The sequence below is a fragment of the Phocoena sinus genome, chromosome 8 (assembly GCF_008692025.1).
Source record: "Phocoena sinus isolate mPhoSin1 chromosome 8, mPhoSin1.pri, whole genome shotgun sequence".
NCBI classification, from domain to species: Eukaryota; Metazoa; Chordata; class Mammalia; order Artiodactyla; family Phocoenidae; genus Phocoena; species Phocoena sinus.
The window spans coordinates 7,538,420-7,563,794 of record NC_045770.1 but is presented as its reverse complement, the minus strand read 5'-3'; the positions used below and the strand labels follow the sequence as shown (position 1 = coordinate 7,563,794).

The 25,375-nt window shown below is 49.8% G+C and overlaps 2 protein-coding genes and 1 long non-coding RNA gene across 7 annotated transcripts; 2 read left to right on the top strand and 1 right to left on the bottom strand.

Annotated features, from left to right (window-relative positions):
* The first annotated feature begins 86 nt into the window (after positions 1–86).
* FOXRED1 (FAD dependent oxidoreductase domain containing 1) lies at positions 87–7,601 on the top strand. 3 transcript variants are annotated; one of them, XM_032640023.1, is made up of 11 exons: positions 87–268; positions 2,230–2,450; positions 3,257–3,367; positions 3,621–3,739; positions 4,923–5,017; positions 5,297–5,398; positions 5,777–5,853; positions 6,002–6,162; positions 6,261–6,390; positions 6,628–6,732; positions 6,916–7,601. In XM_032640023.1, exons 1-11 carry the CDS (start codon positions 184–186, stop codon positions 7,168–7,170), a joined length of 1,461 nt encoding a protein of 486 aa, XP_032495914.1. In that variant the 5' UTR covers positions 87–183; the 3' UTR covers positions 7,171–7,601. The 3 variants fall into 3 exon arrangements, with proteins under 3 accessions (XP_032495914.1, XP_032495915.1, XP_032495913.1); XM_032640024.1 differs by having other exon boundaries at positions 109–391; positions 6,289–6,390; positions 6,916–7,058; XM_032640022.1 differs by having other exon boundaries at positions 111–391.
* Positions 6,973–13,144, bottom strand: LOC116757770. Of its 2 annotated transcripts, none has more exons than XR_004351069.1 (2): positions 11,380–13,144; positions 6,973–8,698 (listed from the first exon to the last, which is right to left on the bottom strand). It is a non-coding gene; the product is annotated as an uncharacterized LOC116757770 (long non-coding RNA). The 2 variants fall into 2 exon arrangements; XR_004351070.1 differs by lacking the exon at positions 11,380–13,144 and adding an exon at positions 10,245–10,375.
* TIRAP (TIR domain containing adaptor protein) lies at positions 8,693–25,375 on the top strand. Of its 2 annotated transcripts, none has more exons than XM_032640026.1 (5): positions 8,693–10,095; positions 18,750–18,873; positions 19,087–19,245; positions 20,720–21,313; positions 22,381–25,375. In XM_032640026.1, exons 3-5 carry the CDS (start codon positions 19,179–19,181, stop codon positions 22,398–22,400), a joined length of 681 nt encoding a protein of 226 aa, XP_032495917.1. In that variant the 5' UTR covers positions 8,693–10,095; positions 18,750–18,873; positions 19,087–19,178; the 3' UTR covers positions 22,401–25,375. The 2 variants fall into 2 exon arrangements, with proteins under 2 accessions (XP_032495917.1, XP_032495918.1); XM_032640027.1 differs by lacking the exon at positions 8,693–10,095 and adding an exon at positions 10,918–11,062.

The following is a 25,375-nucleotide window of genomic DNA, read 5'->3' as shown; positions in this document are numbered from 1 at the left end:
GCGGGGCTCTCAGGCAGTCAAGGGACAGTACGGCCGCCTATAGGGTGGAGGGGTGGGGCCCGGAGGGGCCGCTGGCCAATGGACGCGCTCGAATGAACTGCAGGCGACGCGTAGCAGTGACGGCGGGCTGGGACCTTGCCGGGGTAGGGTACCCCTATCCTAGCTGCCGAGAGCCCCAGGGCCATGCTTCGGAGGGCGCTGCGGCTCGGCTTGGGCCCGGGCCTCTTGGGCCGGGGGCTAGGCACACACAGAGAAGGCTCTACTCTGGGTAAAGCTGAGGGCAGCGGAGGGTATCGTGGTTCTGGGGTGTTCCCAATCTCCAGCCATGTGACCTTCAGGACTCGAGGTCCCGGTCCGCGTTGGGAAGACAGTGGGTCGCTGGGAGCAGGAGGTAACCTTGCCTGCCGGAGCTTGTAGAGCCTGGACAGGGGTATGGATCTCAGGGTTGCCCTTCTCAGGTGACATATCCCAGATCCTTCTGTGCTTGAACTTACCACCAGAATAGCAGCCAGGCAGATTCATTGGTGGCACAGAAGTGCATGAAGTCCTGCTCGCGTGCAGGATGCTGTGCTTAGTGTTGTGGCCGTGAAGGAGGAAAGAAGAGAAAGAGAGGATTCGATATATGTCCTGCAGGTGCCTGAAGTGTAGCTGGAGAGGGAAGGCTTTGGTAGACCGGTTCAAGACTGGAGAGAACCCAACTCGGAGGATACCCTGCACTGCCAGTGCCAGTGGCTAGTGTAATTATAGCAGTACATGGAACAGGTGGGAACGGAGATCAGCTTTGAAAGATGATGTTTACTGGCTCAAGGAAAGCATGAGTTCCAGGTTCTGGGGAACTGAGCAAAGGTTAGGAGGAGAAAAGTACTGTTCTTGTGCAAGGAATTAGCAAAGGCCATCCAGATAGAGAGTTTGAGTAGTAGTATGAAATGTACTCAGGACAGGTAAGGTTAAGTCCAGATCAAAGAAGGATTCGAATGCAGGGAAGAGTTCGAACTTTGAATTGGAGACAGTGAGAGAAGACTTGGAGATTCGTGAGTTAGGTGTGAAAGACAAAAGGATTCATGAATTCAAGACATTTGTTGAGCACTTAGGTTGTGCCAGGTACTGTTCTAGACTGGAGATTCTATGGAGAAGGTAGACATAGTACAGCATGAAGCAATCACAGATAAACTCAAAGTTGCAAGTGTGTTGCATGCTGCAAAAGAGCGGTTCATGGAGCTATGAGATAGCATGACAGGAGAACTTGGCATAATCTAGGGGGTCAGGAAAGAAGGCATCCCTGAGAAGATGATAACTGAGCTGAGATCTAAAGGAAGCAAGGAGTTAACTGGGCAAAGAAGTGGGCACAGAGTTTCAAAGCAGGGAGAACACCTGTGTGGATCCCCTGTGGCAGGAATGAAGGGGCTGAGGCTGGAGGGTTCGGGGAGGACAGGGCAAACAGGAGCCAGATCATGCAGTGTCTCGCAGGCCACGTGAAAGATTTTGGACTTTTATCCTTAGGGTAATGGAAACCCACTGGAGGGTTTTAAGCAAGAGAGTGTGTGATTAAATTAGTGTTTAGAAAAGATCATTCTAGCCGTGATATAGAAAAGAAGTTGGGGGGGTTAGACAAGAGGGGAATGAGTGGAAACAGGAGCTTTTAACAGTTTAGGTGGGAGAGACATCGTGGTTTGGTCTAGGGCAGTGGTGGTAGAGATGGGGAAAAAAGGGTACAGATTGGGGAGATTGGGGAGATGTTTAAGAGGCAAAGTCGTCAGGACTTGATAACAGACTACATGAATGTAGGTTTGCTGTTGGTGATGGATATCCAGGATAAGGTGCCACTCAGAGGTCCGTGCTTCAGAAGGCAGTGCGGCTCTAGGTGTGCCGGGATCTCTTGGTCCAGGAGCCTGGGCTCAGGGGAGAGAGAGGTCTGCACAGGAGAGAAATACGTGCAAGTCCCCTAGCCAGTGGAGAGAACAGAGAGTGTCAGTTTTAGGAAGTTGAATCTTGCAGTGCTGGGTATAATGCACTCAAAGGAAGTGAGACTCTGGTGTAGAGAACATGAAGCCAAGCTGTGGAGTGCTGCTGGGTGCGAGCTGACCTCGTGAGAAGGAATGGCAGTGAGGACTGAACACTCGGTGTTCCGTTTAGCCCATCTTTTCCTGTGCCCATCCTCTAACACACACCCCGCTCCGCCTCCTGGAAAGGAGATGTATGGCTCTCTTTGACCATAACTGTATCCCACAGACTGGCATGGAAAGGTGTCGGAGATTAAGAAGAAGATCCAGTCCGTCCTTCCTGGAGGGGCCTGGAGTCCGCTATGTGACACCAGCCACCTGCCCCCTGAACACTCCGATGTGGTGATTGTTGGCGGTGGGGTGCTTGGCCTGTCCGTAGCCTATTGGCTGAAGAGGCTGGAGAAGCGGCAAGGTGCCATTCGGGTGCTGGTGGTGGAGCGGGACCACACGGTGAGGTCTGGGGTGGGGCAGAGTCAGGAGTGGGGTGCAGACTTGTATTTTCTTAAGGACTCGAGGGGAGGAGAGAAGAGGAAAGACCTCAGTGTTTGCAGGGCCAAAGGGCAGGGACTGTGCTTTGGCCCTTGTTGAGAAATAGCCCCATGTGCTTCCTCCCTCAAACCAGAGACCTTGACAATAAGGTTTTTGCTTTGGGAAGCAAATTTCACAACGTTGTATGTCTTGAGATCTTGGAGGTCTGGCCTGCATTCAAGCTGTGGTTAACACAAACAGCTGTCACGACGCCCTTGTAGGTTACGTTACTTCTGAGGTTTCTGCTCTTTAACTGTTCCTGTTTAGCACTGCCAGCTAGTCACGAATCTTGCTCCTTTGGCCACATCCCTCTGTTTTCCACGTCAGTCTCCTGCCTTGTACTTCCAGGCCATTACCATTTGTACGACGGCGCCCAGCCCTTTTTAGTTGACTGAGCCTCTCTGCTCTGTGTATCTTCTAATAAGAATTTTAATAGCTATTGTCCTTGTTGACTTGCATATAGGTTTCTGCAAGTTTAGATTATAAACTTGCAAGTAGGACTCCCCTTTAACTTTGGGCACGTGGGACTTCCCTGGCAGTCCAGTGGTTAAGACTCCACACTTCCACTGCAGGTGGCCCAGGTTCCATCCCTGGTCAGGGAACTAAGATCCGCAAGCAGCAGCGTGGCCAAAAAAAAAATAACTTTGGGTATGTGACTCTCACCCTCCAGTACGGTATTCTGCTCACATGGAACAGGGCCCACATCGCCTTCTCTTGTCTTTCCACAGTATTCCCAGGCCTCCACCGTGCTTTCTGTGGGTGGGATTCGTCAGCAGTTCTCATTGCCTGAGAACATCCAGCTCTCCCTCTTTTCGGTCGAATTTCTCCGGAACATCAATGTACGTGCTGTGAGATTTGGGGGTGGGGTGGTGACCTCTCCTTTAGCCCAGAGAGGGGAGCAGCCCAGCTGGCTGGGCGAGCATATGGGCAGCTAGGAGTTGGAACCCCCGGTTTTCTTCCCAGCGGCGGTGCCCGGAGAGAGCTTCCCTCTGGGTCGGGGTACCAAGCCCGGGGGCTGTGGTGAGAAAGCCAGGAAAGCTCTCCCTCCCTTCTTGAAGTCAGCTTCTTGGAGGAACTTTTCTTTGCACACAGGAGTACCTGGCCGTGGTCGATGACCCTCCCCTGGACCTCCAGTTCAACCCCTCTGGTTACCTCTTTCTGGCTTCAGAGGAGGGGGCTACGATCATGGAAAACAACGTGAAAGTGCAGAGGTGGGCACCCGGCACGGCTGCCATGCTGCGTCTCAGCTGCCCGCACACAGTGGGCTCTGACTCACTTTAGGAGCCGGGGTGACGGAGCCAACGAGACAGGCCCTGCTCCCTAGGAGCTCAGTCTGTCAGGAAGACGCGCACGGGCAGACCTCCGAAGCCCTGTGCTAAGTGCTGTAACACAGACACGGACAAAGCACTGCCGCGGTGGTTCCTAAATTCCCAGGTGATGAGAACCACCCAGGACACATCCCTCCTAATAAGTCAGGATCTCTGGGGAGGGGCCCACAAATCTGCAAATGTTTTCTCTAAGAGCCGGAGAGCTAAGCTCGTAGGCTTTGCCGGCCATACCGGGACTTGTGTAAAAGGCTGTGGGTCTCATGACCCGTCAGTCAGGACTATTATCTGAGCCTGTGAGCTCATCACTGGGCCCCAACGCCCCATCTGTCACCCTGGGCTCTAATCCCGGCCCGGGTTCACACCTCCTCACTGCTAGATTGCTCCCCAGCACCATGCCAGGGTCTCCTCCACCCTCCTCTCGTCCAGGCCATCCTGCCCCCGTATGGCTGCGCAGGCAGCCTGATCTCTGTGCCTGAGACCCTTTAGCAGAACCTTCTACGAGTTTCACTAGTGACATCAGGTCACATCCTAAATGCATTATAAATGTTAACTTGTTTAATCATCAGAACATGCGCATTTTACATGTGAGAAAACTGAGGCCCCCGGAGCTAGTAAGTGGTGGCGCTGGGACTTGAACCAGGCAGTCCGCCTTGTGAGTGTGTCCTTTTAGCGCATACAATGCTGCCTTTGGGCATGAGGGTCCCAGAAGGAGACAGTTGTGCTGGTGAGCAGGATTGTTCTAGGAGGTGGACAGGAAGGCTGTCCTGGGCAGAAGGAGTGGAGGGAACAGAGTGACCCGCCCTGTTGTGAAAGCACGAGGAACAGTTAGCGGGTGATAAGGTGTTTAGCGTGGCCAAAGGGAGGCTAGAGTGTCATAAAGGAAACGGGGGTCAGATGCTGAAGAGCCTTGACTAGGAGCTTGCTCTTTTCCAGGAAGCAAGGAGGATACATGGGGAGTTGGGGGCAGAGGAGTGACATGAAGGAGTTGACTTGTGGAGCCGGGGCCCATACTTCTCCCCCCATACACTCATCCAGCACACATACGTAGACCCGCACATTTCTCCAGGCAGGAAGGAGCCAAAGTTTGTCTGATGTCTCCGGAGCAGCTTCAGAAGAAGTTTCCCTGGATAAACACGGAGGGAGTGGCTTTGGCATCTTATGGTGAGGCTTGCTTGCAGAGGGTGTCAGGGGTTGAGGGGCACCTCAGGTTAGGAGTCTCAGCACCCCGCAGCCAAGTCAAGGAGGAACGCTTCCCTCCTGGCTGGCAGGGCCTCCCCCGGGCCAGGCCGGCTCTCTGTCCTTCCGCAGGATCTGACTCTGGTGCAGTTGGTCAATGTGACTCCCCAGCTTACGAGCCCTAAAGAAGAGTTAGGGGTGCAGGAGAGACAACAGGAGAGGAGGGTCCTAGCCCACCTTCACGCATCCTCTTTCTCCTCACAGGGTTGGAGAACGAAGGTTGGTTTGACCCCTGGTGTCTGCTCCAGGGGCTTCGGCGAAAGGTCCAGTCCATGGGGGTCCTTTTCTGCCACGGAGAGGTGACACGTGCGTCTGCGGCCCCGTGTCCACTGCTTGTGACCTCTGCCAGCCAGGACGCCAGCCCAGACAGGGTCTTACCTTCACGCACAGGCTGAGCAAGGCCTGTGCTTTCTCAGGATAGGGAGTTCTCCCCTGGGGACTGGTCCTGGGCATCCTGACCCTGGCTCCTAACTGCATTTGGCCGTGACTCGTGATCTGCTTGAAGATTTTGGCACCCTCCTGTCCTGTGCGGCCAAGTTCATCCCGGTTACCCTGTCTCTTTGCTTCAGTGTCTGTGGGAAAGCTTCCAGCCTTCCAGCTTTCTTTCCTCAGGAAACCAGTGGAATCTCCATCTCCTTCCTCTTTGAGGCCTCAAGGGCTTATTTTCTTTCCTTTTTCATGCAGGTTTCGTCTCTTCATCTAACCACATGGAGACCGCCATCGGGGAGAAGGTGACTTTGAAAAGGATCCACGAAGTCCATGTAAGTTCCCAGCCTAGGTGTCTCCTTTATTAAATGAGAAACGTAACAGCTGTCATTTAGATCTTCTGCTACCCACTTCCAGTGTGGGTAAACTGAGGCTCAGGAAGAACTGGACTGCTCCCTCCGCCCCCCTCTCTGGTGCCCATAGGTGAAGGTGGACCACAGCCAGGAGTACCAGCCCGTGGAATGCGCCATAGTGGTCAATGCAGCGGGGGCCTGGTCTGGGCGAATCGCAGAGCTGGCTGGCATTGGGAAGGGGCCGCCTGGTACTCTTCAGGGCACCAAGCTGCCCGTGGAGCCGAGGAAAAGGTGACTTGCCCAGGGCCGTGGAGCGGGGTGGGGGTGAGAGGAGAGTCGGGGAGGGGAGTTGCTGTTCTCGCCGCTTCTAACGCCGCTGGTCACGGCAGGTATGTGTACTTGTGGCACTGCCCCCAGGGACCAGGCCTGGAGGCTCCGCTTGTCGCAGACCCCAGCGGAGCCTATTTCCGCCGGGAAGGACTCGGCAACAACTACCTGGGCGGCTGTAGCCCCACTGAGGTGAGCTCTGTGGGGTCGGGGTGCCGGGGAGAAGACAGAGACCGGGTGTTGCTGAGCAGTCAGGCTTCTTTGGCGGGCCCAGTGCTGGTACTGATGTCACGGTCCCCTCTGGCTTTGACTTGGGGTCTCTTCCCCCCATCCGCCACTTACCAAGCGGACAGATTAAAGAGGCCAGCGAGGCCTGGGTCTGACGTGTGTCCCGGGCAACGTAAGCCTTGTCCCTACCTCTGCCCGCAGGAGGAGGAACCAGACCCAGGGAACCTGGAAGTGGACCATGATTTCTTCCAGGAGAAGGTGTGGCCCTATCTGGCCCAGAGGGTACCAGCTTTTGAGACTCTAAAGGTAACTGGAAGGAGACAGATGACCACGGAGCATCTGGGCCCTGTCAGGACCCCCACCTCGCAGGACCCGTCCCGTGAGCGCGCTCAGCGGTGGCGGAGGGTACCGTGCGCCGACCCCAGCCGGGAGTGGGTGGGGCGGAGCGCAGGGCAGCCCTCCCGACGCACAGCGTCCTGTGCCCCGCAGGTGCGGCGCGCTTGGGCTGGCTACTACGACTACAACACCTTTGACCAGAATGGCGTGGTGGGCCCTCACCCCCTCGTCGTCAACATGTACTTTGCGACAGGCTTCAGTGGCCACGGGCTCCAGCAGGCCCCCGCCGTGGGCCGGGCTGTGGCAGAGGTGATGCTGGAGGGCCACTTCCAGACCATCAACCTGAGCCCCTTCCTCTTCAACCGCTTTTACTTGGGAGAGAAGGCCCAAGAGCACTGTATCATCTGAGCCTGTGAGCTCTTCGCCGGGCCCCGACCCCGGCCCACGCTCACACCGCCTCACTGCTAGATTACTCCCCAGCACCATGCCAGGGTCTCCTCCGCCCCCTTCTCGTCCAGGCCATCGTGCCCCCGTATGGCCGGGCAGGCGGGCCAACCACTGCCTAAGGCCCAGGCTGACAGAGAACGATGGGGTGGGACCCCAGGACTGATCATGGCCCAGGCTGATGCCACCCACCAGGAGCCCAGCCGGACAGAACACCTCAGAGGACCTGAGCACCGTGGCCCAGGACTGGCTCCTTCGTGGGACCGACCCAGAAAGACTGCCTCTGCCCCTCTCGGCAGAGCCCAGGCAGGGTGCATTCTGGGGCAGCCTGGCCCAGGTCTATGGACTTGTCTACTTACCCTATTCATCGATCAAGAAATGTGATGAAGGCCTTCCTTTCAGTCTTCTGTCCCTTCCTCTTTTCACCTCACGTTACCCCACTTGCCTTTGATAGCGGGCTGGGAGAAGCACAGGAGTGCTCTTAAATCCTGGGCGTTAGGCATCTGGTTTGCACGTTAGTGCCTCCTTTTCCTGAGTTCCTGACCCGGGGGCGGGGGGTGGGGGGGGAACTGTGGAGGGAAGGAAGGCGTTCATTCATCAATTCATTATGTATTCAGTTCCAACTCTCGGCAGGCCCAGGGCTACATATCAGAGATATACCAGCAGGCAAAGCATGGCATGTGTTCTCCCTGGAGAGTTCTCACCTTTGCCCGGCCCCTCGCCCCTAGGTCAGCTACAGCGCAGCCCCTGCGGTGCTGGGAGAAAGCACAGGACACAGACGCCTCCCCCCAGCCGGGTGTTTCTCCCTGAAGTTTCCCAGGGAAGGTGACCTCTGAGCTGAACCTAAAGGATGAGCAGTTCAACACAGTGAACGCAGGGTGATCCCAGGCTGAGGGAAAAGCATATACAAAGGCCTGGGGGCAAGAATTAGCAAAATGCAAGGGACTCAGGCGGTGTGTCCCCGCTGGGTCACGGAGAGGTAGTGAGGGGCACAGCGGGGCCGGGGTCTGAAGAGCCGGCTGCGGACCTTGGCTTTTCTGTGCACAGGGGCCACTGAAGGGCTTTCAAAAGGGAAGCCACATGATCAGATTCTCCTTTTAGAGAAATCAGCCTGCCTGCCTTGTGGAGAAGAGAATGATGCCGAAGCAGGAGACCAGACAGCAGGCTGTCACTATAGTCCACGTGGCAGAGACAGCCAGGCCTGCACCATCACAGCAAGAGGTGCACGGACCCGAGAGGCAACAGTAGCAGCGAGAAATGGGGTCAAGTAAGACTCCAGGCGTTCTGGCTTGGACAACTGGATGGATGTCATGCCTTTCGCAGAGATGAGCAGTGTGAGGGACAGAGTGAGTGGGACAGTTTGGGACATGTTAAGGCTCTGCCTGCAGGACGTCTGGTAGAAATATCTAATAGGGGTTGACTCACGGTTGCGCTGAGGGGGATGTGGGCTGTAGGTAGAGATGTGGGCGTCAAGGAGAACGACGGCATCACCCTGGGAGGGGAGAAGAATAGGGGACTGGTGTGGGGCGGGGGGAAGCTGGAGGGGCTCCCGCCATATTTAAGACATGAGGACGCTGAAGAGGTGGCCAGAGGCAGGAGAAAAGCCCAGAAAGTGAGGTGTCTCCAGAGCCTGGGAGGAAGTGTCAGTGGTATAAACACACACATGAGGGCTGGATTCAGTATCAAGAGGGTCCGTGGGGACCTTACAGAGGGCAGCCCCAGGGAGAAATGCACCCAGTGGGGTTGAGTGTGGATACTTGTTCAGAGGGAGAAGTGAGTGGGAGTAGAGACAGCTAGTAAAGTGCCCACTCCCTCCCTAAGTGGCCTGTGGGGAGAAGAATGAAACATAAAAGATGGAGGTGGACCTCCCGATCATCAGTTGGGAACAGTAGAAGCCCCTGAGTTGGGGGGTAAGATGGGTGGGGAAGAACCAGGACTAGTTTGGTGAGCAAAAGAGGAAGAGCCATCTGAATGCAGAATGAACTCATGCTGAAAGAGAGGCAGGAACTTGCCAGGGGCCAGGGGCCAGGATGAAGCTGGCTAAACCCAACGTCCGTGTTAACCCTGTAAGGCAGCCTCCTTTGGTGCCCGGTATCCACTCACCCTTCCTTCAGCACAGATGCCCCTATCTACTGGTCCGGAGGGAAAAGGCCTTCATCTGGCTCCTCCCCCAGAAGCTGCTTCCTCCAGGACGACAAATGCTGCGCTTGTTAGGAAGGCGGTAATGAACCCTCTGCACTCCCACAGGGCTTTATTCAGGCTACAGGACAGCACTTACCCTTGCACCTGTCTTCCCTGTGCGAGGGACACTGGGGCCTAGCCTTCACCTTTGCCCCAGCACTGAGCTTGGCTGTCCTATGCTTGTCCTATCCTGAGTTCCTCTTTGCTTCCACTGGAGCCAGATTGATCCCTGGCCTCAGGGAATTTTCACTGTAACAGAGGTAAGCTGCTTGAGCACAAGTTCCAAATACCTTAAGGTCCTAGAGGGGATCTCAGCGAAGAAGGTGGGAAGGGCAGGGTTAAGAAAAGTTTTCCTGCATAAGCTGCAAAAATGACCCTTGTCAGAAGATGGGGGTTTTTGAAGAGCAGAGTTGGGAAAAGAGAGGACACCTTGGGTGGAGGGGACCTCAGAGCACAGGCACAGGGCAGGGAAAACGGAGGTATACTCCATGCAGAGTAAAAGGAACCCTTTTACTTTGAGCACCTGGGCACTAGGCTAGCTGTCTGACAGGCTTTATCTCATCTACTCCTTCCCACAACACTAGGAACCAGGTATCATTTCCAAGACGAAAGTGAACCTCGACAAGCCCCGCACTTCCCCAAGGTCTCACCTCTAACGTGATGTGCCCTGGATATGAACCCCAGCCATCTGACTCCTGAGCTCCCCAGGTATGGCCTTACACCCCCCACACTCCCTCCCAGGAGTTGCACTAATTCCTTTTCGCTGGCTGGTGAGAAAAGCAGGAAATCAGATTGAAAGGGAGATCGTGAATCTTAGATCGGCCCTATTAAACCACCTCCACGCTCCAGCATTTCACCTGCAACAGCAGTAGGCGTGTTTCCCAAACCGGCATGCGAGGAACACTTCTCAGGAAGATACTGACATTCCCTCTGGGGTGAAACAAGCTTGGGAAATGCCAGGTGCTATATCCCCGCCTGGGTGCTTCACGCTGCTCATCAACATCCCGAGGACGCTAAGAAGTCCCTTCACTCTGTCTAAGCCAGGCCTCGCCACCGTTTGCCGGTCACACTCGGCCAGGCGTTAGTGCTCGCGGAGCCGTGCCCGCTGGGCCATGAACTTCAGGGGAGCGTGCCAGGCGCCCCGGCCCCGGGGGCTGCCCTCACGGCTGCCAAGGCCGCCGGCCTCCCCGCCTCACCACTGTGTGTGGCCATTGGGAAAGTCCGGCATCATCTTCCTCACTTGCCTAGAAAGAAAAAAGGTCTAAACGCTTCCCTGGCAAGGCGTCGAGAAGACTCAATGAATGAAGTAAGGAGTTTCTTTCTGTGTCCGCGACAGAGAACACAGCGAGGCTGCAGGTTCTCCTGGTGGGTTTTGGGGAACTCGGGAGGAAAGACTTATTTCCAAGCTTCCGCCCGGTCCTTAGCTGCGCAGATGCCCACGAACCTCCCTGCGAGCCCGGGGAAGCGGGCGCGGAGGGCCCGGCCGCCGCCCCCTCGGGTCGGGCTTGGGGCGTGGGAGCGGCGGCCGGAGGAGGAGCCGCGGGCCGGGAGCCTCGGCGCTTCCGGGGCAGCGGGCGGCCGGCTGCACTTCCCGTGGGCGAGCGGCCCGCCAGGCTTCGGAGCCCGTGCCCCGCACCGGCCGCACCGAGGTAGCGCCCCGCGCACCCCGGCGCAGGTGAGCGCTCGGGGAGGCGCGGGCGGGAGCGGGAGCGGCGGGGCCCCGCGGAAGGGGCGAGCAGGCGAACGGGCGGGGCGGGCAGGCGGCTGGGCCGGCAGGACTCTCGCGGGCAGTGGACCCCTGCGTTCGGCCCCGTTAGCGGCCCGGTCCCCGGTCCCCGGTCCCCAGTTCCCGGTCCCGGATTTGCCCCCGCCCTGCGGCACCTCCGGCTGGTTCACCGCCGTCCCCTCTGCGCCCCTTCACCTGGCCGCTCGTAGCACCCACAACGCGGAAACGGGTGAAAAGGTGAAAAGGCCCCCGGAGAGAGCTGTCACCTTCTCTGTCGCCAAGAAGTTCGTGCAGGGAGCCCTCCTTGAGCTTGAGGAGCCTGCCTGGTTCAGGTGGCTTCGGTCTTGAACTGTAGATTCTTTTTCTTCCAGGCTCTCGCGTCCTTCTCTGCTCTGTTGCAGCCTCTCCCTCTGCTCTTCTGATGGCCTTTCTGACAGTGTTTCAGCAAGAACAGGGCTTTACTTAGGGTTACAGGCCTACGGAGCCATCCCTTCCACAGTCATTTCACGAACCTCCACGATGGGCTGGGCATCGTGTGACAGCACTGAACAGGATAGAGTCAGCCCTCGTCCTCTACCTGGGGACACTAGGAACCACACACACCCTGACAAGTGCAGCTAAGAGAGGGGAGGATGGAGTACACACTCCCCAAGCTGATGCATCTAACCCAGGGGCCACGGAGGGTCAGGAATGAACCATTGTCAGAGGAAGTCACATCTAGTTATTTTTAAAGCCTTCTTCAAAAATTGAAATACAACCCACACACAGAAAAGTGCACAGATCTTGAGTGTACAGCTTTCCCAGTGTCACATTCCTGTGGCATTCCTGTGCAGCCCGCACCCAGAATAAATAAAACATTACTCGCACTCCAGAGTTTTTTTGACTGCACCAAACAGCTCGTGGGATCTCAGGCCCTGACCAGGGATTGAACCCTGGCACCCAGTAGTGAAAGCCTGGAATCCTAACCCCTAGGCCACCAGGGAACTCCTCAGATGCACTCTTATGCCCACTTCCAGTCACTACTTTCACACATGGGTAACTGCTATCCTGGTTTCTAACATCATAAAATAGTTTTATTTGGTTTTGAATTTTGGATACCTGGAATCCTACTTATGTACTTTTGTGTATGGTGTTTTATACTCAATGTATAGATTGAACCCCGTTGCATTTAGCACTCGTTCATTTATTCTCATTGATGTGTAATTTTTCACTGTACGGATAGACCACAGTTTGTTTCTACATATTGTACCGGATACTAGGATTGATGGATGCTGTTGTTTCCAGTTTGGGGTTATTGTAAATAGTGCTGCTGGGGCATTCTTATGTTTGTGTTTTGGTGAGCATATGTTAGCACTGCTGTTGGGTCCATTCCTAGAAGTGGAATATAGCGCCAGACAGTTTTTCAAAGTCCTCCTACCAATTTGCACTCCCACAGGCAGTATATGAGTTCTGTTTCTCCACATGCTTACCAATACTTGATATTGTCTGTCTTTTTCATTGTAGCCATTCTGCTGAGTGAGTGGGAAGTGGGGTTGCACTGAGGTTTTAATTTGCATTCCTCTGGTGACTAATGAACTGTGCATCTTTTCATACATCTGTTGGGCCTTTGGATATCCTTTTGTGAAGTGTCTGTTCAACTTTTGTGCCCATTTTTCCAATAGGTTGTCTCTCTTTTTCTTACCAGTTTGTAAGAGTTCTTAAATATTCTGCATATGAGACATATTGGATATGTATTTTTAAAATATCTTTTCTCTCTCAGGAGATTGCCTTTCGCTGTCCTTACTAAGAAACCAAGTTGAAGGTAGATTTTAACAAAGAAGAAAGGCCCAGTGAAAATAATAAAATGTCTGGCTTTAAAATAGCACAAATAGCAGTAATAATGCAGGTATTCCAATAAGAATATAGACTTGTATAGCCTAGAGTTACTATTATTTCCTTCTGGTAAATACTTCTGAACAGCATGCTTTTAAGTTATTTGAAATTATTCTCTGTTAGGAAGATACAGATTGCAAATTTTCATCTTTCTTTGGTCCCCAGACATTACTAAGACTTTCTGTCTGATTATGCTTAAATATGAACAGAATTAGATATTAATGAAGTATTTGCTAATGAAAGATGAAGATATTATAAAGAGTTAGGGAACAGACTCTTAAAGCTAAACATTGCTGATTCATTTGCTCTAATAAGACAACTATTCATGAATCAGTTCCTACAATTCATGTTCTCTGACATGATTCTTTGGAAAATAATGCCAGTCTTCTGTTAAATTTTTAAGCATGTGACGTAATCATTGCGCTTTAACTTGGGATGGTATTTCAATAAGTAATTATGTGTGATAGTCGACCTATCTTGTAGTCAGCCTATTTAGTTAAAAGTGTTATAAACATACTCAAATCTCCTGAAAAAGAAAAACAACCAGTAAATCTTGTTTTCTGTTTATACTATGATGTTACATCTTCCCTTCACTTCACAGGCAAAACTTTAAAAGTGTATAATTACTGTCTTCATTTTCTGGCAGGCCTATCATTTGTTCTTCATAATCTAGTTTCTGTGCTAAATGAAAGTGGGGTTTTGTGTGGGCAGTCGGTCATCTCCTGATTTTCACATTCAAATGCTTCTTCTTAATCCTCACTGGCCATTTGACATTTTTCACCAACACCATTGTAAACACCATCTCATTTTCAAAACTCTCTTCCCTTGCCTATCATAACATTGCGTTCTCCTGATGTGACTGCTTGTAAAACTTGCTCCTCTCCGTCTTTCAACTGTAGGTATTCCTTAATGCTTTGTCTCTTTCCATGCTACGCTTTCCCCAGATGATTTGAATTGTCACATACAGGCTGATGACTACCGCATCTATAATTCTGGCCCTGCCGCCTTCTTCCAACTCCAGACTCATTTTAAACATATGGCTTGGCATGTGTCTCCATGCAGATATCCCACTAGGATCTTAAACCTACAGTTGCTTTATAGTAAGTTTTTATTATTCTGGTAGTAGAAGTCCTCTTAAAGTTCCTCTTTAAAAATCTTAGTTTTTTAAAAAAAATCTAACCGCCCCCCCAACAAAGCCTTTTTCAAAAATATATAAAGAGCAGTCATTTTGTAAGCTCAAAAGGGAACTAATGTATAAAGGCATAATTTGTAAACCGTATCCGTCATTAAATTCACTGCTGGCACAATCTATATTACATTCAATGCCTGCATATTTACTTGAGACCTACAGCAAAGTAAATACAAAATAAGTTCACACCATTTCAGTTTAAAATGACCTTTAGTACGCATGTGGCATAGTTTCAAAACTAAGACAGTTTTTTAAAACTAAGGAACTGTTTTCCAAAGACCAATTTGCTACGTTTTGCAAAATACAGCAACACTAATTAAAATGCTTCACATTCCGTGTTTGGTCAGTAAGATATATTCCTATGTGACTAAAATACAGCTAAGGTTTTAGATTTTAACAACCAAAGTAACAATACTTTTGATATATAACTAAATTGAGGGAGTTCCCTAGTGGCCTAGTGGTTAAGATTCAGCGCTGTCACTGCTGTGACCGGGGTGTGATCCCTGGCCCGGGGGCTGAGATCCTGCAAGCCTCGCAGCCAAAATATTAAATAAAAATAAAGTAGTGGGTGCTTTTATATACACATACACACACACACTCACACATATATTTGAAATTTTTGACATGTTTAAAAGTCTTCAAAATTTACAAAATGGAGTGCTGAAAGCATATGTACTTTGTTAGATATTTAGCAAAACTTCAGCGCAATGATTTACTTTAATACAGGCTATAAGACTTCAGTTCTCTGCCTGCTAGAGTCCCATCTGAAATCTGACTTTATAGCAAAATTAGTAGTTTGAAATTTATTTCACAAAATCAAATCCCAAGATTTGCCAGGAATTTTCAATTATTCCACTGCTTATATAAATCGAGACGAGTGGTTCCTTGTGTCAGAGTTACCTGGAGAGCTCTTAAAAAATACAGATTCGGGGGCCCTACTTCTGAACTATTGAATAAGGATTTACAGGGGCAGCGATATTTTTAAAAGCCCTCTAGGTGATAATGATATACAGCTTAGTTTAGGAGCCACGGCTGCAGCCCACTAGATCAATCCTTAGTTACATCAGAATCCTGGGGTACTTGTTTTTTGTCTTGTGGCTTTTGTGCTTTTTGGGGTTTTTTTTGTTTTTGTTTTTTGTGACACACTGCGCGGCTTGTGGGATCTTAGTTCCCCAACCAGGGGTCAAACCCAGGGCCCCGGCAGTGAGACAGCTGAGTCCTAACCACTGGACCGCCAGGGAATTCCTGGGGTACTTGTTGAAAAATCACATTCCCAAGCCTTACGCCCAGAGATTTGGGAGGGGGCCCGGGAACTGGCATTTTAACCCATCATTTTGTTTGGTCCCTGTATTCATTTTCTGTGCTGCATGACAAATACTACACATTTAGCAACTTAAACCAACACCTGTTATCTCATAGTTTCTGTGGGTCAAGGGCCCGTGAAAGGCTTGGCTGTGTCTTCAGCTGGAGTCTCACCCGGCCGCCGTCCAGGTGTTAGCTAGGGCTGCGGTGCCATCACAGATGCAAATGGGAAAAGACCCACTCCTAAGCCCCCTCAGGTTGTTGTTTGTTGGCAGAATTCACCTCCTTGAAGTTGTAGGACTGAGGTCTGCTTTCTTGCTGGCCATCAGCTGGACACCACTCTTGGCTTCTTGAGGCTGCCTGAAGTTCCTTGACACTTTGCCCTCTCATGACATGGGAAATTCTTCCAAGTCAGCAAGGGAGTCTCTCTCCAGTCTGCTAAGATGAATTTTTACACCCACACCTACACCCATGCACATACGTACATATGTACATAATATTCATTTATACGTTATATTTATATATACACATCTTTTTTTTTTTTTTTGCGTTACACGGGCCTCTCACTGTTGTGGCCTATCCCTTTGCGGAGCGCAGGCTCCAGACGCACAGGCTCAGTGGCCATGGCTCACGGGCCCAGCCGCTCCGCGGCACGTGGGATCCTCCCAGACCGGGGCACGAACTTGCGTTCCCCGCATCGGCAGGCGGACTCTCAACCACTGCGCCACCAGGGAAGCCCTCTTTTTCTTTTGAAGAAGCTCTTTACTAATCTTCTATCAAGTCTTTGTAATTATCTACAAAGTAGGTATTTAGGTCTATATCATTCTACTGGATGAACGTCTTCAAAGCACAGGGAAAAGTGACTACATAACAAATCAGAGAATAGACAGAGTGAGGGATGAGAGCTTCCAGTTGGACATTTGGGTTCATTATCTTCTCACCTGCCTGACAACTATGTCTCCCATATCTCGACCATATCTCGATATAGACTGTTATTAAATCTTGTAAAGATTAATCGTATTTGAATGTGATTGCTCCACAGCCTCAGCTGTACAGAACTGAAAAAGTAACAAGGAAAATGCAGTATGGTTTAGACTCTAGGAAGTAGACCGTGTATACAGTTAATGGAACTGGTCTGCATTCTTACTCAATTATCCTTTGTCAAAGATGCTATTTCCTGTGTTTGAACTTTTCCATAACATCAGTCACTAGGGCTTATACCAATCCACTTCCAGTGGCTGTTGGGCAATTGGATATCTTCTTAAACAAGCAATGAAAAATGGCAGCCACCCCAAATCAGCATGTATCGCCAAAAGGGCACGTCATTTGATAAAATGAGAAACTGAAACTTAGATCTATCTACATCTGTTAAGTAAAGTGTTATGTTAATTTTGAACCTTTAGGCTGTCATTAAAAATATCAAATGATTCTCCACTTTTTAAGTGTATCAAGGCCAAATGATGAATTTTCAGATTAAAACACAATTGAAAAAAAGATTTAAATAATATAAAAAGCAAGTAACATTGTGTCTACTGCTGGGGGCGGGGTGGGGAGGGGAAGGACATCTTGAATGGTTGAAATGAAGATGTCAAGAAACAGCAACTCCTGACCAGGAAAAGGATTTCAAAACCTAACAGTGGTTAACCAGGCACTGCCTCAATCTCACCACTTAGGGGCTGAAATCCAAAGAATATTAGGTAGGAAAAGAAACGCATGTCCTTGTTGATGTCCCCCTTTTCACGTCTTTTTGGCTCGCTTAGCAGCTCTCTGCTTTGCTCTTTCAAATGTGCTTCTGGTCCCGAGTCCGCCTCACTCCTGCTTCTGCTCCCGCACCCCTGCGCCCGCTACTGCTGCAGCTGAAGTTCTCCTTTTTTCTGAACTTTGATATATTTTCATGAATCATCAGTATCTCTTGTCTTCTCTTCATCAGCTTGGCATAAGGGTGTTCAGCATTTAGCAGAATGAAGCATTTTTGTCCAACATTGAAGGACATTCTTTAAATTTTGAAAACTCTTATCTCAGCGCGTCTATTCAGACAAGCCATTTTCTCTGCGAGTTCCCGGATGTGGGAGGGGGTTGTTTTGACCTCTGTAGATCCATCAAATAGTGAGAAAGCAGTCCTTGCTCTAGAACCAAGTTCTCCACCAGCCCTTCATCTTCAGAAGCCACTAGAACACAGTGGCTCCATCTTGGACCAGGGTGGGCTCTGCTCCACACAATGTCCTCCCAGAAACCTAGGCAGAAAGAGCCTCCACCATCAGGGACATCAGGTCATCGTGGTGGGAAGAGAACATGGCCATGGCGAGTTGCCCGTCTAATGGTCCTTTGCATTTCCATATAAATTTAGATGCCGTTTGACAATCCCTTCTCTCCCCCGACCACCAAAAAAAGAAAACCAAACCAAAAACCTTCCCGAATTTGGAATAACATAGAATCGATCCCTCCAATATCTAGATTATTTTAAATACATACTAACCCACACTATTTTCTGAGCCATGCATTTTACATAAATCATCTCATGTAATCTTCACAGTAATGCTGAGCAGGCTGTAGTATTATTTCCATTTCACAGATGGAAAAGCTAAAGTTTAGGGTTTCCCTGGGGCGCAGTGGTTAAGAATCCGCCTGCCAATGCAGGGGACACGAGTTCGAGCCCTGGTCCAGGAAGATCCCACATGCCGCGGAGCAACTAAGCCCGTGTGCCACAACTACTGAGCCTGCACTCTAGAGCCCACGAGCCACAACTACTGAGCCCGCGTGCTACAACTACTGAAGCCCACGCACCGTAGAGCCCGTGCTCGGCAACAAGAGAAGCCACCGCGAAGAGAAGCCCATGCACTGCAACAAAGAGTAGCCCCCGCTCACCACAACTAGAGAAAGCTTGCATGCAGCAAGCAACGAGCACCCAATGCAGCCAAAAATAAATAAATAAAAAATTAAAAAAAAACAAAAAAGCTAAAGTTTAGCAAGAGTAAAGTAGTTTACCAGAGGCCACAGTTCATAAGAGATGAGATCTAGGACCTCTGCCTGCAGAGTCTGCGTCCTTTACCACTATGTACAGCTGAGGGAGGGAGGGAGAGAGGAAGGGAGGGAGGGAGTGGAGGGAGGATGGGTGGGTGGATGGAGGGAGGGAGTTATTCAGGGGAAGGCAGACCTGGAGGAAAACTCCCCCAAGGTTTCTTACACGTGCTCTCTCTCTACTGCTCAACATCTGTCTACCTTGATACATAATTATTTGTCCAAATAGTAACAGACCTCCTTCTCTGATTTCAGCATTTACACAGGAAGTTCTTACAGCGAGCTACCTGCCAGCCGCCCTTCCCCAGATCCCGAATGCAACCCCGGCCAGGTGGCGCAGAGAACAGTCACTCTGCTGGTCATGCTGAGCTCATACTCTGTAAGTCTGACGGCTGCACAGATCGGGGTCCAGCTAGCAACCAGCCCTGATCCCAGTGGTGTCTGTCCCTAATCCCCTAAGGGATGAGGGACCGATTTAGAGACTGAGCCTCTGTCAGGCACCAAGAGAGAAAGAAATGCCAGAGCCCACCCACTGGGACTGGGAGTAAGGTTAAGTACAGCTTTTGTGATCCTTTCTCTCCGTCTCTTGTAGGATGGATGTTGGATGAGGTCAAGACTGGGTCCCCTCCCTTCTCCCACTTTACCAATGCCTGATCTCATGGGGTTAGTTTGGAGCCCACCACTATGGCATCATCAACCTCCGTGCCAGCTCCTCGTTCCAGGTCCAAGAAGCCTCTGGGCAAAATGGCTGGTGAGTGGACACAGACTCCTAATTCCAGGAGGCTGCCTGGTCCCCAAACACAGGCCCTGGAGAGACACAGGGAGGCTGATGGGGTGGGCGTGGGGGGGGTCCTGGTTTGACCTCAGTGCCCACAGGCTCTGTGGGGAGTGAGGGGGCGTGCATCAGGGAGGCTTCAGTCCTTGTGGCTCACAGGTTTCCCAAGTGTGCTCAGCTAGTCTTCCCAGCCTGGAAACCACTGTGCTGAGTGCTTAACAGGGTGTCTCTTTTTAACTAAATCGCCCTGAACCATTCAGAGGTAGGAGCCAAGCAGAGAGAAAAAAAAACAAATCAACCTCCAGGACACCACACTCTGTCCCGGTCAAAACTGGGGAAGCTGAGCTGAAACCATTTGGAGTGCTCACAATATGCCAGACACTGCATTATCTCTGCTGATCTTCAACAACTAAAATGAACCCATTTTACAGAAGAGGAAGTGGAGACATAGACTGACTTGCTTATGGTCGTATAGAAAGCAAGTAGCAGGTCCACAATCGAATCTGTGTGCCCCACTCCAAAGTGTGGCCCCGGATCACTCAGCTCTAAGGTCTTCAGGTACCCTGGGCAGTGAGTGGTCCTCTTGCACATTTCCATTTTGCCCATTTAGCAACAAGCTAGGATTTCTCAGGGCCAAACAGATGACAATCCCTGGCTCTCTCCCTCCCATAGTGGGTAGCCCCTTAATCTAAACCCACCTCCCCTCAATGCTGAAAGTGGGTTTGGGGCCTAATTGATCTTTACCAGCTTAACGTAGCTCTACTTCCTGACTCACGGATGGTTGACTAGTCAGCTTGTGGGAAGTTCTGGTTAGGGTAGGCTAGGGGGGTACCAGCAGTCGAAGGGCGTGGAGCAAAGCCATCTTTCCCAATCAGGCTTGTGAAACAGCCAGAGTTCTTTTCTTTCTTCCTTCCTTCCTCCCTCCCTCCCTCCCTCCTTTCCTTTCTTCCTTTTCTCCCCCCTCATATTGTTGTTATACCAAAAGCTTTACAAAACACGATTGAGGTATAATTGACATACAACATTCTATCGGTTTCAGGTGTACAGCGTAATGACGCAACATGCGTATACATTGGGAAGTAATCTTTACAAGTCTAGTTAGCATCCATCACCATACATAGTTACAGATTTATTTTCTTCTTGGGATGAGAACTTTTAAGATCTATTCTCTTGGCACCTTCAGAATATGCGGTATGGTAAGACAGGCCGCATTACATCCCTGCCGACTTATAAAGCTGCCAGAGTTTTTATGTGTTCCCGAAACCTTTAAAGATAAGGGAGACTTTGGGGCAAGTCCTGAGGGATGTACACAGTAGCAGAGCAGCAGTTGTGAGAAGAAGGTGGACAGGGGAGATGGGCTGACCTCCTCCCCGCCGTGGCTCCTCTCTGCGGGGTCGCCAGGAGACCCCTGCTGAAAACTCCAGGCCTGAGCAGTGCTTCTTCCCCGCAGACTGGTTCAGGCAGTCCCTGTCGAGAAAGCCCACAAAGACGCCCGTCTCCCCAGAAAACACCCGCAGTGACGGTTCACAGCCGAGCTCCTCGGACAGGCCCCCATCCCTGGGCCCCAGCTCAGAGGTGTCTCCCACCCCGCCACCGACACACTTGGGCGCCCACGGCAGCAGTAGCAGCAGCGGCGGCCGCTGGAGCAAGGACTATGATGTGTGCGTGTGCCACAGCGAGGAGGACCTGGCGGCCGCCCAGGAGCTGGTCTCCTACCTGGAGGGCAGCGCTGCCGGCCTGCGCTGCTTCTTGCAGCTTCGCGACGCAGCCCCCGGCGGCGCCATAGTGTCCGAGCTGTGCCAGGCGCTGAGCAACAGCCACTGTCGCGTGCTGTTCATCACACCGGGCTTCCTCCGGGACCCGTGGTGCAGGTACCAGATGCTGCAGGCGCTGAGCGAGGCCCCCGGGGCGGAGGGCCGCACCATCCCCCTGATGTCAGGCCTCAGCCGAGCCGCCTACCCCGCCGAGCTCCGATTCATGTACTTCGTGAACGGCTGGGGTCCCGACGGTGGCTTTCGCCAAGTCAAGGAGGCTGTCACGCGGTGTAAGTTACCGGGAAGGGAGAAGGGGAAGGGGCTTCAGCCGCAGCGCCTGCTCTACTTGGGCTTTTAGGAGACACCCAGTGTGGCCTAGTACAGGCTTCGGTTTAGAGCACTTAGCAGATGCTGCGCTTTTTTCTTTTACAAATAGGTTTGTGGCAACCCTGCGTTGTCAGATGATGATTAGCATTTTTTTTTTTAGAATAACATTTTTAAATTAAGGCATGTACATTGTATTTTCTATCAATTTTTTATTGAAGTGTAGTTGATTTACAAGGTTGTGTCAATTTCTGTTGTACAGCAAAGTGACTCAGACATAGATATATATAGATATATATATCCACATTCTTTTTTCATATCCTTTTCCATTATGGTTTATCATAGGATATTGAATATAGTTCTCTGTGAAGGCACGTACATTGTTTTTAAAAACATAATGCTATTACACACTTAATAGACTACAAAAAAGGGTGAACATAACTTTTATATGCACTGGGAAGCCAAAAAATTTGTGTGACTCATTTTATTGCAATATTTGCTTTATCGTGGTGGTCTCGAACTGAACCTGCAGTATTTCTGAGGTCTGCCTGTAGTTCAGAATGCAGGCTATATACCTAACTATATATATAGCTAACTACGTACCTAAATACCTAAATAAGTATATACCTAAATAAGTATGTACACTAAGTAAATTCAGAACGTGGCCTGGCACATGTAAAGTACTTGTGACAGGCCGGGCCTAGCGCATTATCAAGTCCTCAATAAATATAAGTCACTATTATCATTATTAGTATTAATAGTATTAGGTTTCTCTCACTGAGGTCAGGTTGGAGATGGCCACCAAGAGCTGGGAAGATGCCAGGAGGGACCCTGGTTTAGTAACACAAACAGGTACAAAATAATAGGAAAGAATTGCCTACCATAAGCGTATCCAGGGAGGGGCGTTATATCACAGTGGGCTTAGAAGTAAAATAGATTAAAAGGTAGCGAAGACAGGGACATATGGGGGAAACAGAGATGCTGGGATTTGAGGAGGGTGACAAGCCATGTGATTCTCTTTCGTCCCTTTCAGATCTGCAGACCCTCAGCTGACACTTCTTACATCAACACGGATGCAGACAGTTGGAGCAAAGCTGGAAATGGAGTGAGAGGGCCTAGGACCTTGGGTTCCATAGATGTGCTAAGTTGTGAGGAGTAAGTTTGCCGCACTTTGTATGTGACCCTGGGATCAGATTGTCCGTGGCCTCCATAACCGTGGGCTCCCAAGAAGGCCCCGGGGAAGCTGGGGACTCCCCCAGGAAGGCCTGGGGAAGCTGGGGACTCCCCCAGGAAGGCTGTGAGGGAGCTGGGGACTCCCCCAAGAAGGCCTGGGGAAGCCAGAAAGTGGAGGTGGAAGGAAGCGTGATACCAAGACATCACCCACGCATTGCCTCCTGCGTGACTGGACGTGAAGCCTGGCACATCGTGCCCATGTCTTCTTCCCCTGGAATCGGACACTGGTGTCTAGGTGCTTCCCTCCTGAAGAGGTGACTCGGCTGAGTAAGGAGCTGGAAGCCTGGACTGCGCGCCTCAGCTGGGTGGTTTTCCCAGTTGCCTGGGGAAGCCCTGGACAGGTGTCAGGAGAGAACAACAGGTACAGCGTTTTTCACACTCACACTCTTGCCGGCGTCTCCCAGTGAGTCGTTCACTTCCGAAAGCTGCGTGGAAGATGCCCTCAGCACGTCTACAGGACAGATACTGTCCTGTATTTGTTTTCACTGCATGCCTGTCATTAAAGACTCACACCTAGAAATGAGTCTGAAGAGGGGACAGAAGAGGGGAGGGAGCAGGTGGGGTGAAGAGGAGGAAAGCTCAGACCCTTTAGCTGGGATCAAAAGCCCACCCACCAAGGCTCTGACATATGGGGGCCTCATCAGGCATCTGGCTAGAACTCCTGCTTTTACAGTAGTTCCTTCACCTCTGCGCTCAGAGGAGTCAGCGCATTTCTTCTGGCAGATTGATTGTCTACCTTGTAGGACAGGCAGAGTTTCATTCATCCGTTCTTAGTAAAACTTGGTTGTTGAACTGAAATGAATTTATGATTCCCCTGATGTGTACTTTTGTGTCTCTTCTCCCTCTTCCCCCACCACATCTCCTCCTTTTACTGAAAAAAATGTATATGTATATATATATATTAAATTGAGATATAATTGACATATAACATATTAGTTTTAACTGTACATGATTCTCTATTTGTATATATTGTGAAAAAATTTTATTTTTAATTACAAATTATCTTATTACATACAAAAGGACTAAAGAATAATGCAGTGTGCACTCACGTACTCAACACCCAGCTTAGAAGCCAAACCTCACAATCCCCATGTTGCTCCCTTTGTGCCCTTACATTCTCTTTCCTACTCCCACCAGAAGTAACCACTATTCTGAATTTTGAATCTATCATTCTTAGCTTTTCTCTAGAAATTTATTACATATGTATGCATCCCTGACAATATATTAACTTTTACATGGTTTTACACTTTACATAAATGGTGTTATATTCTGCAAATTCCTCTTTTTTTTCTTTTTTTTTGCCATGTTTGTAAGATGTGTCCATATTGATTCATGGAGCTGCAGTAAATTCACTTTCATTCCGTTATGTAAATATACCACTATTCAGTCACACGTGTTTTTACAAGTGGACATTTGGTTGTTTCCAGTTTCTTTGGTGTTGAAAACAATGAGCCTGTGAGCATTTTCATTCTTGTGTATGTTTCCAAGAGCAGGGTTTTCTAGGACTTAACCTAGATGGGGAACGGCTGGGTAGTGAAGAGTGCGCGCCTTCAGGTTTGGTAGAAGATCCCAAATTTTCTTCCAGATTGGTTGTGCAATTTATGTTCCTGCCATTTGTGCATAAGAGTTGCCACTTTTGCATGTTCTTGCTAACATTTAGAATTATCAGATTTTTTTAATTTTATTTTTTTGCCACGCTGCACGGCTTGTGCGATCTTAGTTCAACCCGGGCCCCGGCAGTGAGAGCACCGAGTCCTAACCACTGGACTGCCAAGAAATTCCCTAGACTTATCAGTTTTTTAAGTGTTTAATAAGCTGGTGGATGAACACTGGTATCCCATTGTCATAACATTCTTTTTTTCCTTTTGCCTTTTTTATAAAAAAATATATATATCATACACTAAAAGGAAGGAGGAAGTTTGATGAACCCCCATATACCTATCACCCACTTTCAACAATTACCAACTCAGAGATAAGCTTTTATTAATAATAACCTTACCCATTAGTCACCCGAAGATCATTTTGAAGCAAATCGCAGGTATTATTTTATTCTAAATATTTAAGTATGTCTCTCTAAATTATTAGAAGTTTTAAAAAAAAATGACCACCATATAACAGTATCTTTTAAAGAACAGAAGCTTTATTTTTTAATGTGAAAACTTTTATCTATTACTTTGTAGTCTGTGCTTTTTGTGTCTTCTTTAGGAAATCTTCCCTACTCCTGTAGTTTCTTCTGGAAGTATTTCACATTTAGGTCTTTAATCCACCTGGATGTTTCGTTTGGGTTTGTTTTTGTAGCTCTTGGTTTATAAGTTAGAGATACTTTTTTTTTTTTTATTTGAATAGCCATTATTTACTGACTAGTCCATCCTTTCCCCACTGATTGTGATGTCACTGCTGTTATACGTTGTCATACGTGAGGGTCTGCTCCTGGGTTCTCCAGCCTCCTCCCTTTGTTGATGTATCCCTGTGTCAGTGGCACCGTGGCTTATGTACTATTGTTGTTAGTAAACCTGGATAACTTAATAGTCAGCTCTTCCCATTCCTCTTAATCATGAAAATCACTTCCACCCTTCCTGTTCCTTTACTCTTTCATGTAAATTGTTTATTCAGTTTGTCAGATTCCAGGAAAAGGCCAGTTAATATTTTTATTGGACTTACATTGAGTTGAGAGATTAATTTGGAAAGGATAGATGTTTTAATTATATTGAATCTTTCTCCTAATAAAAATGGCATGTCTCCATTTATTCATGTCTTTAAATGTATTTCAATAAAAACTTTATAAATCTTTTCCA

Coding starts and splice junctions, on each gene's coding strand:
- FOXRED1 (XM_032640022.1), top strand. CDS start 184: ATGCTTCGGAGGGCGCTGCGGCTCGGCTTGGGCCCGGGCCTCTTGGGC. Junction 392..2,229: donor TGGGTCGCTGGGAGCAGGAG/GTAACCTTGCCT, acceptor TGTATCCCACAG/ACTGGCATGGAAAGGTGTCG. Junction 5,854..6,001: donor AAAGGATCCACGAAGTCCAT/GTAAGTTCCCAG, acceptor TGGTGCCCATAG/GTGAAGGTGGACCACAGCCA.
- TIRAP (XM_032640026.1), top strand. CDS start 19,179: ATGGCATCATCAACCTCCGTGCCAGCTCCTCGTTCCAGGTCCAAGAAG. Junction 19,246..20,719: donor GCCTCTGGGCAAAATGGCTG/GTGAGTGGACAC, acceptor TCTTCCCCGCAG/ACTGGTTCAGGCAGTCCCTG. Junction 21,314..22,380: donor CAAGGAGGCTGTCACGCGGT/GTAAGTTACCGG, acceptor CGTCCCTTTCAG/ATCTGCAGACCCTCAGCTGA.